Source organism: Nothobranchius furzeri, chromosome 2, assembly GCF_043380555.1.
Source record: "Nothobranchius furzeri strain GRZ-AD chromosome 2, NfurGRZ-RIMD1, whole genome shotgun sequence".
NCBI lineage: Eukaryota > Metazoa > Chordata > Actinopteri > Cyprinodontiformes > Nothobranchiidae > Nothobranchius > Nothobranchius furzeri.
In genome coordinates, this window is record NC_091742.1 from 29,074,778 (window position 1) to 29,091,827 (window position 17,050).

Consider the following 17,050-nt stretch of genomic DNA (forward strand, 5'->3'; position numbering starts at 1 on the left):
TTATCTTGTGTTCTCAATAAAAAATAACGTACAATAGTTTCCTTTACATGATTGTCTAACACATATATGTTTGATATTGCATATTTTTTCTAAGGTTAATGTATGTCGGTTTAATCTCATATATTGTTTTAAGAAGTATTCAAAACATACAGGTTTCATTTATACAAGTTTTCTATGAATCTAATATCTGGTTTCACTCTTGTATGCATTTCATACAAGTTTCTGACAAGACAGATACAAACTTTACAAGATTTATATATATTTTTTCCATACGGGCGGTGACCGAAAAAAAAAAAAACTGGTTTTAAGAGTAATTAGAGCACAAAAGTAGTAGATGAAGTAAACATGTCTGCCACGTCTACAAGCTTCTTATCTGCAGTCCCAAGTATTCATACATTCAGTGATTGTCATTTCTAATGTTTTTAGGCTCCATTTTTCCCTAAACATCTGAACAAACATCCCTTTTGCAAAACAGCCAATCCAAAATCATAAACATCCTGCTCTTTCCATCTCCAGCTCTCCTTTCCGGGTCTTATATATTATTAAGAGCCTAATTCAGTGACTCAGAAAGATGTGATGTCTGGGTTTATAGAATACATTTTGTTGAATTTTATTTAGATTTAATTAGTTATCGAATTAATCTAATTCAGTCTAACACCATTGTGAAGAGCCTACATGACCAGTGTAGTGGAAGTTTTTGGGGATCCGGTCGGCAAGCGAAGCCGCCTCGACAAAGCAAGTGAGTGGACTTCTGAGGTATCCGAGGGTGGTAGGCCCTCTCAGAATACGCACAACTGGTCAAAGAGACACTTTTTAGGTGGCTTCTAGTGGACTGTTAGGGTGCCGTTTTAAATCAAAAAGGGTCATCTTCCATGCATAACGTTTTGCCGTGCCTGTCTCACTTTACTGCTGGAGAGTGCCTCTAGTGGTTGTTGGCCAACAAACATCTACACATGAGCCGCACCATGATATTGGCCGCAGGCTTCAAAGCACAGGGAAATAATAGCGGCTTATAGGCTGGAAATTATGGTAAGTAAATAAAATACATACATGCTGTGTTATTGGTTCTCATTGCCTTCATTGGGCATGTTGATCTAATTTCTTATTGGACAAGAAATATGATGGAGCAAATGTGGGTGTGTTGGCATAGATTAGAAAAGTGCATACACAAAGATTAGTGGTCCAGTGCAACAAGCAGCACACCTGCTGTGTGTATAAAATACTCACAAAGACCTTCCTGTAATTGTATAAAATGTCTTTATGAAAAGTTATGTTAATTGTATCTTCTCTGTGGTTTAGTACCTGCTGCATCTAATATCGGGTCGTGATGGAAACATTCAACAGGACCGATGCAGTATCTGTCTTACATCCCTGCTCTGTGATCAATCCTTTCAGTTACAAACTAACTACAACCCTTACTGCTGTATGTGTAATGTTGTATGGTTTACTTACACTTTTGTCTCTTGTCACAGTGTGCGGGAATCTCCTTGTAATAATCTCTGTGTTTTACTTCAAACAGCTCCACACCCCTACTAACTCCCTCATTCTGTCTCTGGCTGTGGCTGACCTGCTTGTAGGGATTCTAGTGTTTCCTTTCAGCATGGCGTTCTCTCTCAGCTCATGTATGTATCATGATAGTTTATTTTGTAAGGTCCGAAACAGCTTTGTTATACTTCTTAGCTCATGCTCTATTTTGCATCTGTGTTGTATTTCTATTGATAGATATTATGCCGTGTGTCAGCCACTAACATACAAATCCAAAATCAGCCACCGCGTTGTTGTCATCATGATTACTGTAAGCTGGGGGGTTTCTGAACTTATTGGAATTGTCATGGTTATACCAAGATCAAATGAAAACTGTGGTGACACATGTGATATTGTTGCAAATGCAGTTGGGCCTTTATTTTCTTATTATCTGCCCCTTGTTATAATACCGTGCATGTATCTGAAGATTTTCCTTGTTGCACGGAAACAGGCATGCAGCATCCAAACTAGGATGAAGGGTGGAGCAACTGTCAGTAAGATGGAAAGAAAATCTACCAAAACTCTGGCTATTGTTCTGGGTGGGTTTCTTTTATGTTGGACTCCTTTTTTTCTTTGTTTTTCTTTTATTCCTTTAACCCATAATCCAGCACCTCTTCCTGTACTTGAAACCCTTAACTGGCTCGCACTGTCGAACTCAATGCTGAATCCATTTATCTATGCTTTCTTTTACAGTTGGTTCAGGTCAGCCTTTAAAATCATCATATCTGGAAAGATATTTCAATGTGATTTTGCAAACACAAATCTGCATTCCTTTGAGATTTCTAAAAGTAATTTAAAGTAAAGTAAATAAACGTGTTGATAAACCCGGCATTGCTTTTCTAAAATTAGACACAAATAAATGGATTAGAGTAAAAATTAGGTTAGGTATATTTACTTAAGTGTAACATACCGAAAGCCAAGAATTTACAAGTTGATACTGAATTTTTAACAATCAGTATCAACTGATACTGACAGAGTTTAAGATTAAACATTTGCTGCATTTATTTAACAGATATTTTCTAAGTTAGTTAAAGTGGGTCTGAGTCTCTATAAAAGAGGTTACACATATGTAATATGTAATAAATAACAAACACGTTTTATACTTACACACTTGGTCTTTTAGAACAACAGTTTTCTGTTTGTAACATCTCAGCATACTGATATCAGGGGACTGTTTTACCCCAAGCCAAGTGCAGTTCCCTGAAATCATAGAGTGCAAGCCGTGTAAGTTACGTTGGTGCAGCCAGTGCAGTGCACCGGGGACTGCGAGCCTCAGGGGCCCAAAAGTGGGCCCCTCCAAGGTCAGACTGGCTATCTGGAGCATCAGGAGACGGAAGGAGGGAGAGAAAAAGAGAGGCTGGCCGGGTGCCCAACAGAGGAGATGAGCACACATCTAAACTTAACTCCTTTTTAGGAACAGAGAAAAACAAAACTTGTAACAACATGGCGCTAAAGCCTGTAAAAGCTTGGGTTAATATTTATTTTCTTTCATGGGCCAAGGTGACGTTAAATTAAACTTTAATATAATTGAGAGAAAATGTTGGTTCACTTTAAGTTACTGTAGATGCTTTTTTTTCCATATCAGCTCCCTTATCAGACACAGTGGACATCAGGAGATACAAATCAACAAAAGGCTAAGCAGAACAGCTCAGCCTGTCTACACCACTGAGTGGTGGCAGGCAGTTTTATTTATCAATATTTGTTGTTAATGTTTAACTTTGTTCTAAATGATAAATATGGAAATGCCCCCCTCCATTTGCATATTACACAAAAATCAAAACAAATATTGAAATAAAAATAAATATTTAGAAAAAGAAAGTATTTTGAATCTGTGGTTTGTGAACACGAAAATAAAAAGCTCTGACAAGATCTAGACTTAAGAAATAAACATAAGTCACACTGGACTATAAGTCACATTTTAGGGAAATTTTATTATTTTTCTAACAAAATCTGAGACCAAGCATTTCACATTGCAAGACAAGTACCGGTAACAATAAAAGAATAAACAACGCGGGCGCAGCAGCGCGCCATGCTCTCCAGCAGAGGATGGCGGTGTTTGAAACCCTCCCAGCGGGACAGGGGAGCTCATTCCTGGGCCGGAGCCAGCCCGCAGCAGCGCGCCACAGGCTGCAGCAGGTGAAGCCGGGGCAGAGGAGCTGAAACCTGGGCCTGATCCACTGCACAACGCCGCGGAAAGGGCTCCGGCAGGTGATGGCTGTGTGTTTTTAATTCCCTGCGGGGCAGGTGAGCTGAAACCTGGGTCAGATCCAGCCCGCAGCTGCGCGCCACAGGCTCCAGCAGGTGATGGCTGTGTCTTTTTATTCCCAGTGGGGCAGGGGAGCTCATTCCTGGTCCTGAGCCGGCCCGCAGCAGCGCGGTATAGCCTACATAATTTGGTATATAAGTCGCAGGACCGGCCAGACTATGAAAAAAGGTGTGACTTATAGTCCGGAAAATACAATATATTCTGTCTTATCTGTTTATAATTGTTATGACTAATTTGATTCACAAACAATGCTATTTCATATTAATATTAATATTACCCCTATTATTAACTCACCACCCATTGTCACAGTTGTTAATATATTGGTCCTTGCATTCTTCTTTTTGGTGTTGTCTTCGTAAATGTCTTTGTGAAAATGATGGTGCCCCTAGAAAAGAATATTGTGAACAAATGGACATAATAATTCAAGGTAATTAGCATCACAGGTGTCTACAGCCTTGTAATGAGTAAATCAATGAGTCTCCAGATAGTCACTGTGTTGTTTAGACGAATGTACCACATTCAACATGGACCAGAGGAAATGAAGGAAAGAATGGGAGACCAAGTATGACACCCATTGTTGGTCAATCATACAACAGCTAGACCGGAATATGTCAATGTAGCGGAAATCCACATTTCACATTCTCAAACTGACTGGTTGGATTAACGAGAAGGACAAAAAAAGAAAACTGTCATTTCACATAAGGCTTTTCTTTCTTTTCCACTTCAACAGAGAAAAACCTGAGACTTACCTGCATATGGGCGTGTCTAAGAAAATGATATAAAAAAGCCAGGGTTAAACCCTCCTGCAGCAGAGAAAAGAACAAAGAAACAGGCCTTAAGCAAATTCTGCTAGGCTTCCCACCTCGCCTGGCAAGCTTCGTTGCTCGTAAAGTTTTTTCAAATTGTTAGCGCTTCCAAAAGTTACAGTATAACTTCGCTGTACCGAAGTTTTGTTTTAGACCATTTAAGTCAAACCAGAAGTTGTTTTTGTCAGGTAAAAAGTTTTTCACAATAAGAGTTAAACTATTTTGGATCAACAGTTTTTTTCTATTTGGCATCGTTCGAATCATTGGAACCTGTACTCTGAATTTAATGTTTTGGTACAGCTGAGGAAACACAAAGTCAAGTCACTGCAGAGGAAAGGGTTTTCCTCTACTACACAGACGACCGTCGACCAACTTGGGGGCCAAAATCCTTCAGTCCAAGATGCCTCTACTCAAGTGCTAGGACCCAGGCTGTCTCAGCCCTTGGCTACCCTCTGGCGGTGAGGAAAAAGGTCTGTGTAATACATTTCATCCGGCTGACATTTCCTGCTAGAAGCTGATTAGTTGAATTCAGACTATCAATATTTATGGCGTCTAAATCAATGTTAACTTTCACGATTTCTTTAGGGATGTCCCGATAAAACTTTTTTCACTTCCGATACGACGCCAATATTACAGCCTTCAGTACTGACCGATACCAATACCAATCTGATAGCACAAATAATACTTACTTTTACGTATTTGATAGTGTCTGGAATGTATGTAATTATAATCCTGTTGATTTAGCCTCTTTAATGGCCCAATATTGTGAACGCTGTGCTTAAATTTGTGAAAATAAAGTGTAATTCAGATTTTTACCACTGGGTGGCAGTCTCCTAAAGCACCCGAATAGAAAACGTTTTTCTCACTTGGTTTCCGGTTAGTATGCTGAGCAAGCGCCAAGAGTGGGACAGAGAAAACGGAAGGTAAATCTTTGATTAAAAAACGCTTACTTAGGAACAAATTTGATTCAAAATATAACTTGTAACTTATTTATAGATAAACCAGGTTGGTGAATGTTGTTGAACCACGCTGGAAATTGGACCTGAACCTTTTGATGTTGTCTCTGTGAGTGTATCCACCATTTTGTGCAGTTAGCACGTGGCGTTGTTACTAAGAACGAATGGTAGAAAAGGGAAATAAAATTATATCTAAACCTTATTTTTGCTATAAATCAGTCGAGATAACATTTACAAATGTATTTCTGGCTTAATGTAATGGGGACTATAACTGGTTTGTAGTTTGATTAGGTGTTGGGAGTTTGATTCAGGGTGTTGGGTCAGGACAGGGTTTTCTTTTTCCAGGTGAGTTCACATGAAATGAGAGAATGTCCAAATCCAGAATTCATCTTCAAACTCTGCATTATTAAGCACTAACAGTCCTCCATACAGGCATCAACTGAATGCACCAACAATCCAGCATATAATGAACCAACTGTAAGCACTATTATTCCTCCATACAGTGACCAACTTGAAGAGGTGTTTGGGGATAGTTATGTGGGCATGTGGTTTCTTGTGGTGTCTGTTTTATGCTGTTCTGTCTTTTATTGTTGTGTATTTTATCTCTGTCTGTAAAGTGTCCTTGAGTGTTTAGAAGGTGCTGTTGAAATGAAATGTATTATTATCATAAAGCGATCTCTGTCATTCTCCATGTAACGCAGATCGCTCTCTGATTCAAGTAGTGTTTTAAGCATGCATTGATGAAGTCTGTTGTGGTTATTAGCCAACAAATAATTTGTAATCTTTACTTACCCTTTGGATTCATCAATAAAATTCGTAAATCTGGAAATGTTTACCGATTTATTACGTTATTAGGATATCCGTGGATATGCCTTGGGGCACCACCCCTTTTTACAGGGGAAAAATTAATCCAAACCTCTATGAATCTGTCTAAAATTCTTTTAACGAGCAGCGGTCATATCCTATCCAACACAGACAAATTCACTCGAGACAAAACTTAATTGGCAATAACATTTATTAACTAATATAATCACCTCAGCTCCTTCAAAGCGCTAGCCAATCAATATCAACCAACTGATTTTATCAAACAAACAACAAGCAATGAAACCATGGAATGATAATGTGAAGTAACAATCTAATCAGACTGGTGGGGTGAGATGGTGATGTGATCAAGCAATGGTGAGGCTGCTTGATGATGTAATCAGGCAGAGATAGGCTGATTACCAAACTGGAAGGAGTTTTGAAAACAAATTGGCGGATCCTTGGTTTGGCGCAACAAAGGATCGAACTGTGTGTGTGTGTGTGTGTGTGTGTGTGTGTGTGTGTGTGTGTGTGTGTGTGTGTGTGTGTGTGTGTGTGTAATTTAGCTTGTCTTCCCAAACACGCACAATCAGTGGGTGTGGAACCCTGATCAGACGCATATTTGACGGTGTGAGCAAACGTTCACAGTAAACTTAATCAAAACACTTCAAATTGCTTCACAAACATCAAAAAACAAAAACAACAGATCAGTCATAAAGGCAAATTACATATCTAAACAGTCTGTCAGCCTGGCCACAGCATAAACAAACTTAGATATTAAACAATAAATGAAACGGAGCTTACTTCGAGATGGTCCATTGGCATTTTTAGTATGGAAGAGAGAGACCGTCTGTTATTTTAAAGCAGTCACGTGGTCGACCGCTTGTTTTGGACTATTAGAGAAGCGGGAGAGAAAGAGAGATAAAAAAAGAAAAAAATATCTTGAATGAACGAACACAAGGCGTCCTTCTGTGTCCAGGGCTGAGCAGATCAGATGGCGTTGGTCTGTTGATCTCAGCAGCTAGGCCTCATGCACACACTGCCCGGAGCGATAGGAGCAGAGGCGGGGGGTGGGGGGTGGGGTGGGGGGGTCTCCTTACACCAGATGAACTGGACGGGAAGAGAAAGAGTTCCGCTCTGCGCCTCGGCTTTATAGACTCGTCCAGCGGGCGGTCTCTGTAGGGGCCAGTATCCACCGAGGGCGTGTCAGACTTGGCGTCACTTGATGACATCATTAAGCTGCTGCCGGCTGCAGAGGATCATGGGACATGGAGTCCCTGCTGGCGCTGATATTAACATGCTTTATTGTCTATGCTTCAGGGCGTAGATGGCACAGTCCTTTGGAGAAAATACTGCGTAGTAATTTTCTCTTGAGGGCAGGACCCCAACAAGTCTGATTGCCATCTAGTGGCAGAAACTAAAACTACGTGCCAAAACACATTGAGAAGATACAGACTTAAAGGCTGTAAACAAGTAAATTAGCAGTCTTGTATACAACTGCCCCCAAATTTCTAGAGCAAATTTGTCTAATAGGTGTCTCTTTCTTGTCCTGAAAGAGCTGGCAGCTTAATGAGGCGAACAACCGGACGGGTGTAAGTTCTGTGCTTAACTTGAACCACCTCTGTCCTTACACATCCATCTGATCCAGGTATGATATTCTTCACTGTCCCCACTTGCCAGAGGGCTCTTGGTGTCTACTGATCTACGATAAGCACTATCGTGCCGACAGTAATGTTATCCTTCTCTTTCTGCCAGACCTGTAACGTGGGAAGAAAGTGGCGGATGTAATGTTTCCTGAAGTGATCCGTTAAAACTTGCGATTGACGCCACCTGTTACGGCTTAACAGTTCGGACTCAGGATACACCACCTGTGGAAGAGATGAATCTGGCCACCCCATTAACAAACTGTTTGGCATGACTGGGTCTGGTTCAGCAATATCAGAGGATACATAGCACAGGAGCTTAGAGTTGAGAATACAGTGATCCCTCGTTTATCGCGGTAGATGCCTTCCAGACCTGGCCGCGATAGGTGAAAATCCGCGAAGTAGGGACACCATATTTACAGTACAGTACTATATTGAATTATTGTATGATCACATTCTCTTTTTGTGGGTAAAACTCAAGAAAAAAAATTTACTTGGTTTTTTTATAGTTTTATTACAAAAAGTGCATTTTATGATGAAATTGATGAAAAAAACAGGAATTTCTTGAAATTTCGCATAGAAAAATACCGCGGATCGGTGAAAAATACAGCGAATCGGCGAATTTCCCTTGAATAAGGCTCCAAAGAAAAAATCCGCGAAGTCGTGAATCCGCGATAAACGAACCGCGAAGTAGCGAGGGATCACTGTACTCTCTATTTCGATAAGGACTAACATGAACATCTCCTCTGGCACCCTCTGAGCTCCTAGAATGGTGCGGATGGCATTCTTTACTGACTACACATCTCGCTTCCACGTTCCACCAAAATGTAGAGCATTTTGGGGTTTAAAGTGGAAGTGAATCTGCTGAGCAGCAAGTTGGTCCTTAACAATGTCAACTTGATTTATTATTGATTTATCTTGTGAGGTTTATTATTTATTTGGCTGAGATTCATTGTCATGATCCTGTTCCTGCTGTGACCTGTTGCCACAGCAACCTCAGCCTGCACCTCATCAGCTCCATTCATTCCACCTGTTCCTGTCATCAACTTACCCTCCACACATGTTTCCTCGGCTATTTAAACCCCAGCCTGCTCTTCAACCATCGCCAGATTATTGAATGCCCTGCTAGTAAATTCTCCAGCCTGTTACTCACCTTGTATTCGAAGATCCCGAACCCTGCTCCGTCCCCGACCTCGCCTTTGAGATTACTCTGTCTGCTCCGCCACATCTCTGATCTTCTGGCTCCGATCCTTATCCGCTCCCGACCTCGCCTCTTGGATTACCGTGTCTGCTCCACTGCATCTCTGATCTTCTGGCTCCGATCCTTATCCGTCCCCGACTTCGCCTTTTTGGATTTCCCTATCGGACAATTCCCACCTCAGACCTCCTGGTAACGACCTCCTGTCTCCTGACCTAGCCTTTGCCTCTTCCCTTTTAATAAACATTCTTAAACTAGTCATTCTGTGTTGGGTGTTTTTACAGATCCGCCAGTTAACTCATGACATTCATGCATTGGCACAAAAGATGGATGCGATCAAGGAGCAAGTTGATGAATCAGCACGGATTGGGATAGATTAATTTGCACCATTATTGGATTCAGAGGGGTTGAGGACCAACAGAACTTTAATACAGAGAAGAAATTATCTCTGTCTAGCCCCAAAACAATTTCTTATCTGAATCCGGTGCCCTTGAGCCTGTGAGGCTGAAACGAATATCCCCCTCAGAAAAAATGTGGAATGCTGCTGTCGCCATAGCAACTTGGTCTCCCTATCCCAGCCTTGGCTGGACAGTGAGCTGTGAAGGCCGCTGAATCGTTCCAGGAGTCACTGTGCTCTCTAAACCCAACGACCTCCCACCCCTGTCCAGACTGAGGTGACGAGCGCTGCTTATCGCGGCTGCATTCACTGACATGTGGAGAGTCCCAAACCCTACCACCCCTCCTAGTGGACACTTATGTGGTGTAATGTCTGAAGACTGTTGCATATGTGTTTGAGGAGTTTTTTGCATAGCAAAGCTGCCCTCCCTGTGGAGGGTAACTCTGAAGTGCCTTTTTTTCCTCCACCTGACCCAATCCTCATGTAAACCCTCTGATCCCTATTAAGGTAGCGTGACTCGGGTTGTGAATGACCACAGTCACCAATTCTTGTCATGTGTCTTTGCCTATGTATGTATGTCTGATCTCAGAATTGTGTGTACTGAAACTTTAATTTCCCTCCTGGATTAATAAAGTATCTTTGAATTGAATTGAACTGAATTGAATATCATGACACCCACTCCCAGTTGCTCGGTGCTTGCTATTACTATCACAATCTAGATGGAGAGAAAACACAGCAGAGAAGTGGAGAATGATAAACACTTGTATAGCGCCTTTCAGAGTAAAGGCTCCAAAGCACTTTACACTACAGTGTATCATTCATTCATTCACACACACATTCACACACTGATGGTGATGAGCTGCCTTGGGGTGCACTGACAGAGGCGAGGCTGCCGAGCACTGGCACCACCGGTCCCTCCGACCACCACCAGCAGGCAAGTGGGTTAAGTGTCTTGCCCAAGGACACAACAACAGAATTTTCTGTCCAGATCGAACCTGCAACCTTCCGGTTACTGGACAACCTGCTCAACCTGTTGACCTACTGCTGCCCTAAGAAGGGCAGCATGGTGGCGCAGTGGTTAGCACTGTTGCCTCGCAACACGAAGGTCGCAGGTTCGAAACACGGCTGCGGCCTTTCTGCGTGGAGTTGCGTGTTCTCCCCATGCATGCGTGGGTTTTCTCCGGGTACTCCGGTTTCCCCCTCAGATCACAACATGCCCTATAGGTTAAAAAAAATTGTAAGTCGCTTTGGGTAAAAGCGTCTGCTAAGCACATAAACATAAACATAAGGGGGGAAAGCCGCTGTTCAAGAAAATGCTGGTAATGCACATAGATGGCAGAGAGTCTGAGAAGAGCAGGAGGTCTGAGCTATATCCTATAACAGAACAGTTTAGATCACCACACCAAATCTGCCTTAAGATCACTTTATTTATACTTTTAGAGTTTATTTTACACATTACAGAGTTGATGCTTTCCGTATATGAGAGTTGGAACAATTTTAGGCTGGTTTTCTAGTGTGTCTACATCAGAATACATTGTTTGTCTAACTTACTAGAATTGTGTAAACAGTCTAAACCTGTAAATTGCACTGGTATGGGACTGACTCAGCTGTTGTTTTCATTCAGGAGTGTGCATGTACAGCATGCGTACCTCATGCACAAGCTTGCTAGAGAAGCTGCAGTTAAACGTTTGGCCTGAGAGGGCAATAGCGTGCATAAAAGTTTCAAACTTGTAATAGTCCCTTTGAATACTCGTTCTCGTAACTGGATTCACTTGTGTATGGAGGCCAAGGGTCACTGACCTTACCAAACTAATTGTGATATCCAATAATTAGTTCTAAAGTTTTTGGAATCGGTAAAATGCCCAGATGTATGCACCTGCCTAACTTTGTTGAAACAGTTATCGCACACTTTCTTTAAATCCTATAAACTTTGTTTCACTTCTCAAATATCACTGAGTGTCTCCTATATGGTATATTAAAAGAACATTTTTTCGTAAAAGCCAACAATTCATACAGTAAAATCATGAAGATTAACGAGGCTGCCCAAACGTTTGCATCCCTCTGTATAATAGCAGCATTATTTTCTGTATGCTTCAGTGTCTTGTTCATAACATCTGCTTCAACTTTGCCCCCTGCTACTTTGTTTAGTCAAAGTCACTGCTTTCAGCTATTTTTTTTATTATTTTTTTATTAGCTTTGTGTTTGGTTCAATCTCCTTAAATCTCCTTAGCATCCCTAGAGCACATAACCCTACCAAATGACAATCTGTGAAACTGCATCAGAAGCTCTTGTTTATACAAATAAAATCTGCTATTGAGTGTACAAGAAAGTTGCTTAAATTTAAAACTGCAGTTCAAATTTGAGTGTCTCTGGATAAACACTTCATAATACATCCATGAACATAATCACCTTTGGCGGCTGGCCAGTAGAGGGCGATAGGGCGCCGCCCTCCCAGTTTTCCCCAGTGTTTTTAATTTTTATTTAAAAAAATAAATAAATAAAATTAACAATAATCACATATTCTAAGTTAATTGTGTGTTTTGTAACAAAAATAAATCATATATATATATATATTTATATATTGGTCTCTGCCGGTCTCTGCCGAGCGGTGAAGGCTGTAGGCTGTTTTTGAATCGCCCAAACAGGACGGGACCAGCCGTCCAATTGCTGACAAGAAAATCAAAGGGTAGGAATGGGAATGTATCCAATCAGCGTCGACGTTGTTTTAGAAGCATGATGGGCGATGGAGCTACCGCCAAAGGTTTCGTTGGTGTTCGGTAGAACTCGGCAGAGTCGTTTTTGGTCGTGACGCAGATGTAACATGGACGCCGCCAGTGACTACAACCAGCATGGATACCGGATCTCAGCAGCCACTGAATTCAGTTTGGTCTCTTCTCCAGTATCCGTTCGAGAGGAGAACTATGATGGAAAAACTTAATGTCAAAGAGCTTGGACCAGATCAGCCCGACGTAAAGATAAGCCAGCAGGAGAAGGAGAGAGGTAAACTGTACACACGAGGCTTCTCCCGAAATTGGTACACCAGGAAGGCTTGGCTAGCTGGATGCAATCATGCTAATGCGTTATTTTGCTTTCCATGTTTGTTATTCAAAACGGCTGGGACAGATAAGGCATGGATGAGTCAGGAGTTACAGACATGAAACATTTTTCTGAGAAGGTGAAGAAACACGAGTCATCCCGGGCACACATGGACAACAACACGGTGAAGCTAGCCATGCTAGGCAGAGCTAACATTGCCATGCAGGGAACAACAGCAGCTGGGTGCAGAGGTAAGCTGTACATTACATTTCTGTGAACAAGACAATCAGAATCAGAAATCCTTGGTTGTCCCACAAACCAGGACATTTGTTTAATAACATGTTTAATGTGCAATAACTGTAAAAACTAATTTCAACACACATACTTATTATACATATTTAATCACGTAAATGTGTATTTCATGTAAATTTGTGCATACATCAGTCTGATTCCATTTTACTTGTTACACTTCTGCTGCAGCAAACAAATTTCCCAGCTTTTGGGACAATAAAATATTTCTGATTCTTAATTAGATGTTTTTACCTCAAATGTAAAAACATCTGATTGAGAATCAGAAATGTTTTATTGTCCCAAAAACTGGGAAATATGACATTTGTAAGAGGATACTGATGACATTATTTCCTATGAAAGTGTTTCCTATGTACTTATCAGTTGTTTTTTTATTTATCTACTTTAAAGAGGATTAAGACTTTCCTTGAGGAACACCATGACACAGGATGGGCTGAATGCTCTTGCCATGCTCTCCATAGAAAAAAAGCTTGTCACAAACATTCCTGACTTCAATAAAAAGCTCATTGAGAGCTTTGCCACTCAGAAGGACAGAAGGGCAAAATTTCTGTACAAATGAGGTATCACACACACACACACACACACACACACGCACAAATGCATCCACTTGATCTTTGTATAAAGTTGACCGTGGCACAACACTCCAGAAATATTTAACAGTGTAAATTTCTGGCATTTTGTCTAAGTAGTGTTTACTACCATTACTGTAACAGTGACCTGCTCATAATTTTTCGTGTTCACTCAAATGATGAAATTAAACAAAATGTTTTTGTTACTTGCCTCTTGCATAGCCTATTTACCATTTATGGTCATGTTATTTTATGTGCAATTTAATGCAGTATTTTTCAACCTTGGTCCGCAAGGCAGCGTGCCAATAGTCAGACACACCTGGATTAATCAGTTTGTCCAATGATGTAAGACAGGAAATAAAAGAGCTGTGCTTAATTCAGGAAATAGTGGAGTTGTGCACAAAGCTCAGAAAGCACAAGTTTGTTTAAAAATAAAAAATAGCACAGCCCCACCAAAAATATTTTTCACCAGCCGCTACTGATACTCACATAACGCATGCTCATTTGTGATTAGAATGAGCTAAGATGTTGATCTCAATTCCTATTGGACAACAAACATGGTGGTGCCACTGGGTGTTGAGTAGGTTTTTATATGGTCTCATGTAGTCCAGTGTGACAAGCAACATAGAAGCACAGAGTTGCGTTGTTTTCTGTCTGTAGTTTCATTCCTAAACCTTGTTTTGAACAGGTCATCATGGAGGACATTACTCTAAACAAGACTGCTGTATTTACCTTAAATCCCTGCTCTTTAGTCGATCCTTTCAGTTTTAAATTAACCCCAACCATTTCTGCTGTATGTGTAATGTTGTATGGCTTCCTTACACTTTTGTCTTTTGTCACAGTGTGCGGGAATCTCTTGGTAATAATCTCTGTGTTTTACTTCAAACAGCTCCACACTCCTACTAACTCCCTCATTCTGTCTCTGGCTGTGGCTGACCTGCTTGTAGGGACTCTAGTGTTTCCCTTCAGCATGGCATTCTCTCTCAGCTCATGTATATATAATGATAGTTTATTTTGTAAAGTTAGAGACAGCTTTGATATATTACTCAGCACATGCTCTATTTCACACCTATGCTGTATTTCTATTGACAGATATTATGCCGTGTGTCAGCCACTAACATATAAATCTAAAATCAGCCACCGTGTTGTTGTCGTAATGATCACTGTAAGTTGGGGGCTTTCTGCTCTTCTTGCAATTGCCATGGTATTATCCAGACTAGAAGAAGGATGTGAAGAAATGTGTTTTGTTGATGTAGTTGCGGCAAACACAGTTGCACCTATATTTGCTTATTATCTGCCAGTTATTATAATACTTAGCATGTATCTGAAGATTTTCCTTGTTGCACAGAAACAGGCACGGAGCATCCAAACAGGGATGATGTGTGGAGCAACTGTCAGTAAGATGGAAAGAAAGGCAACAAAAACTTTAGCTACAGTTCTGGGAGTCTTTCTTTTTTGTTGGACTCCTTTCTTTCTCTGTTTCACTTCTCTGCCTTTTACCCACAACCCAGGTCGAGTTCCTGTGATTGAAACACTTAACTGGCTAGCTCTGTCAAATTCAATGCTAAATCCATTTATCTATGCGTTTTTTTACAGCTGGTTCAGGTCAGCTATTAAAATTATTATGTCTGGAAAAATATTACGATGTGATCTTACAAACACCAAATTACATTAAGTTACTCTGAGACACAAACTATGGAAACAACTAGTAACATTTCCATGAAAGCAGACCTGAATCAATTTTGACTCGTGATCAAGATGGATACATATATTTAAATGCTTTAAATATTTGTGTTGACAGAAAAATAAACAAAATAACCGTAACAAAACAAACAAAAACAGAGAAGGATGGACTAGGGTTATAAAATTATTGCTTTTTCTGATACAGATCATATTGAATTGGGTAAGGTGAGTTACACTAACAGTGTGTAGAAAAGCGTGTAAAATGTAAGCCTTAAATCTGCAACCTTTTTGCAGCGCGGCAACAGTGCTACCATCATAATTAATTGTATGGGGAATTACTGTTTTTATAGAGCTTATTGTTATGGCAAAGCTCACAAAAATAAGATGATTTATTAAAGCTTCAAGAGGTTCATCAGATTTCTTTTGCTGCTTATATGAATATATTGTTAAAACTAATGTAAGTTGTGTGTAAAACTATTTAGTCAAGTCAATGAGTATAGTCCATTAAAACAGCATGTTGCTGAACAACAAGTAGAGATCAACAATAAATAGAATGTATATCGCAATTGTCAAAACAGCAAAGCTGGAATTTAAACAATAGATAAACAATATGTCAGTAAAACAAAGTGCACACGACCGGCTCGTGTAGAGTTTAAATACCAGAGAGTACCATTACGTTTTCAATCGAGATTAAAAATATCATTTGATTGTGCGGGAGGGATTGATCACATTTAGTCTTTTCTTGTTTTGAGGTAAGCTGTTGCATTTTGAATGTGTGTTTCATCACTGATTATTCAAATCTGTACACAGTGAGTAGCAGTAGTCCAGGCAAGATGTGATCAGGGCATGAATTATTATTATCTGATTCGGAAGATTTGGAATGTTGTTTAAATATCTGAGTTAACCAGTTTCTCAAACTTGAAGGCAGAGTTAAATATTACACCAAGGTTTTTAGCTGATGTGCTAAAGTAGTGCTTGAGAGGTTCAGTGTTGCAGCTGCACCTATTTAGCAAAGAAGGTGGACCAAATGTGTTTATTGAGTTAGACAACGCAGAGCCTGGACTGATGCATGGTTGTTTGTTGATACTGAAAATACTGTGGGTCATACAATAAGAATATGAGGGCAAAGTTGATTTATTTCAGTAGTTTCATTTAAAAAGTGAAAGTGGTATATTAGATTAATTCAGAACACACAGAATGATATATTTTGGTGATTATAACTGACATCTAATGAAAATCCCAAATGTATTAAATTAAAATTTACTGTGAAAAAGTTCAATATTGAAGACCCCTGGTGCCAAACTCTAATCAGCTAATTAACTCAAAAGACCTGCAAAAACCTTTAAGTGGTCTTCCAGTCTAGTTCTGTAGGCTACACAATTATGGGGACGCATGCTGACTTGACAGTTGTCCAAAAGACGACCATTGACACCTTGCACAAGGAGGGCAAGACACCAAAGGTCAAGAGGCTGGCTGGTCACAGAGCTCTGTGTCCAAGAACATTAATAGAGAGGCGATTGGAAGGACAAGATGTGGTAGAAAAAAGTTACAAGCAATAGGGATAACTGCACCATGGGCAGGATTGTGAAACAAAACTCATTAAGAGAGAGGAGGAATTGGAGGAGGAGGAGGAGAGGAACGGAATCCACATTGTTTGAGCTCCAGAGTAAAGTTTCTACAGTCAGTGATAGTTTGCGGTTAAACTTCATCTGCTGGTGTTGGTCCATTTTGTTTTCTGAGGTCCAAGGTCAGCGCAGCCGTCAGCCAGGAAGTTTATGAGCACTTGATGCTTCCTACTGCTGACCAACTTGATGGAGATGCAGATTTCATTTTCCAACAAGACTTGGCGCCTGTACACACTG

At 40.4% G+C, this 17,050-nt stretch overlaps 2 protein-coding genes across 2 annotated transcripts; both read left to right on the forward strand.

Annotated features, from left to right (window-relative positions):
- Positions 1 to 1,327: 1,327 nt before the first annotated feature.
- Positions 1,328 to 6,265, forward strand: LOC107378224 (trace amine-associated receptor 1-like). Its single transcript, XM_015948310.3, has 10 exons — positions 1,328 to 2,322; positions 2,678 to 2,825; positions 3,627 to 3,768; positions 3,853 to 3,958; positions 4,295 to 4,352; positions 4,897 to 5,054; positions 5,478 to 5,519; positions 5,864 to 5,897; positions 5,985 to 6,089; positions 6,254 to 6,265. The coding sequence occupies exons 1-10, from the start codon at positions 1,328 to 1,330 to the stop codon at positions 6,263 to 6,265; spliced, it is 1,800 nt and encodes a 599-aa protein (XP_015803796.3).
- A 7,877-nt stretch (positions 6,266 to 14,142) lies between these two features.
- LOC129165398 (trace amine-associated receptor 1-like) lies at positions 14,143 to 15,180 on the forward strand. Its single transcript, XM_054748533.2, has one exon. The coding sequence runs from the start codon at positions 14,200 to 14,202 to the stop codon at positions 15,178 to 15,180; it is 981 nt and encodes a 326-aa protein (XP_054604508.1). The 5' UTR covers positions 14,143 to 14,199.
- The last annotated feature ends 1,870 nt before the right edge of the window (positions 15,181 to 17,050 follow it).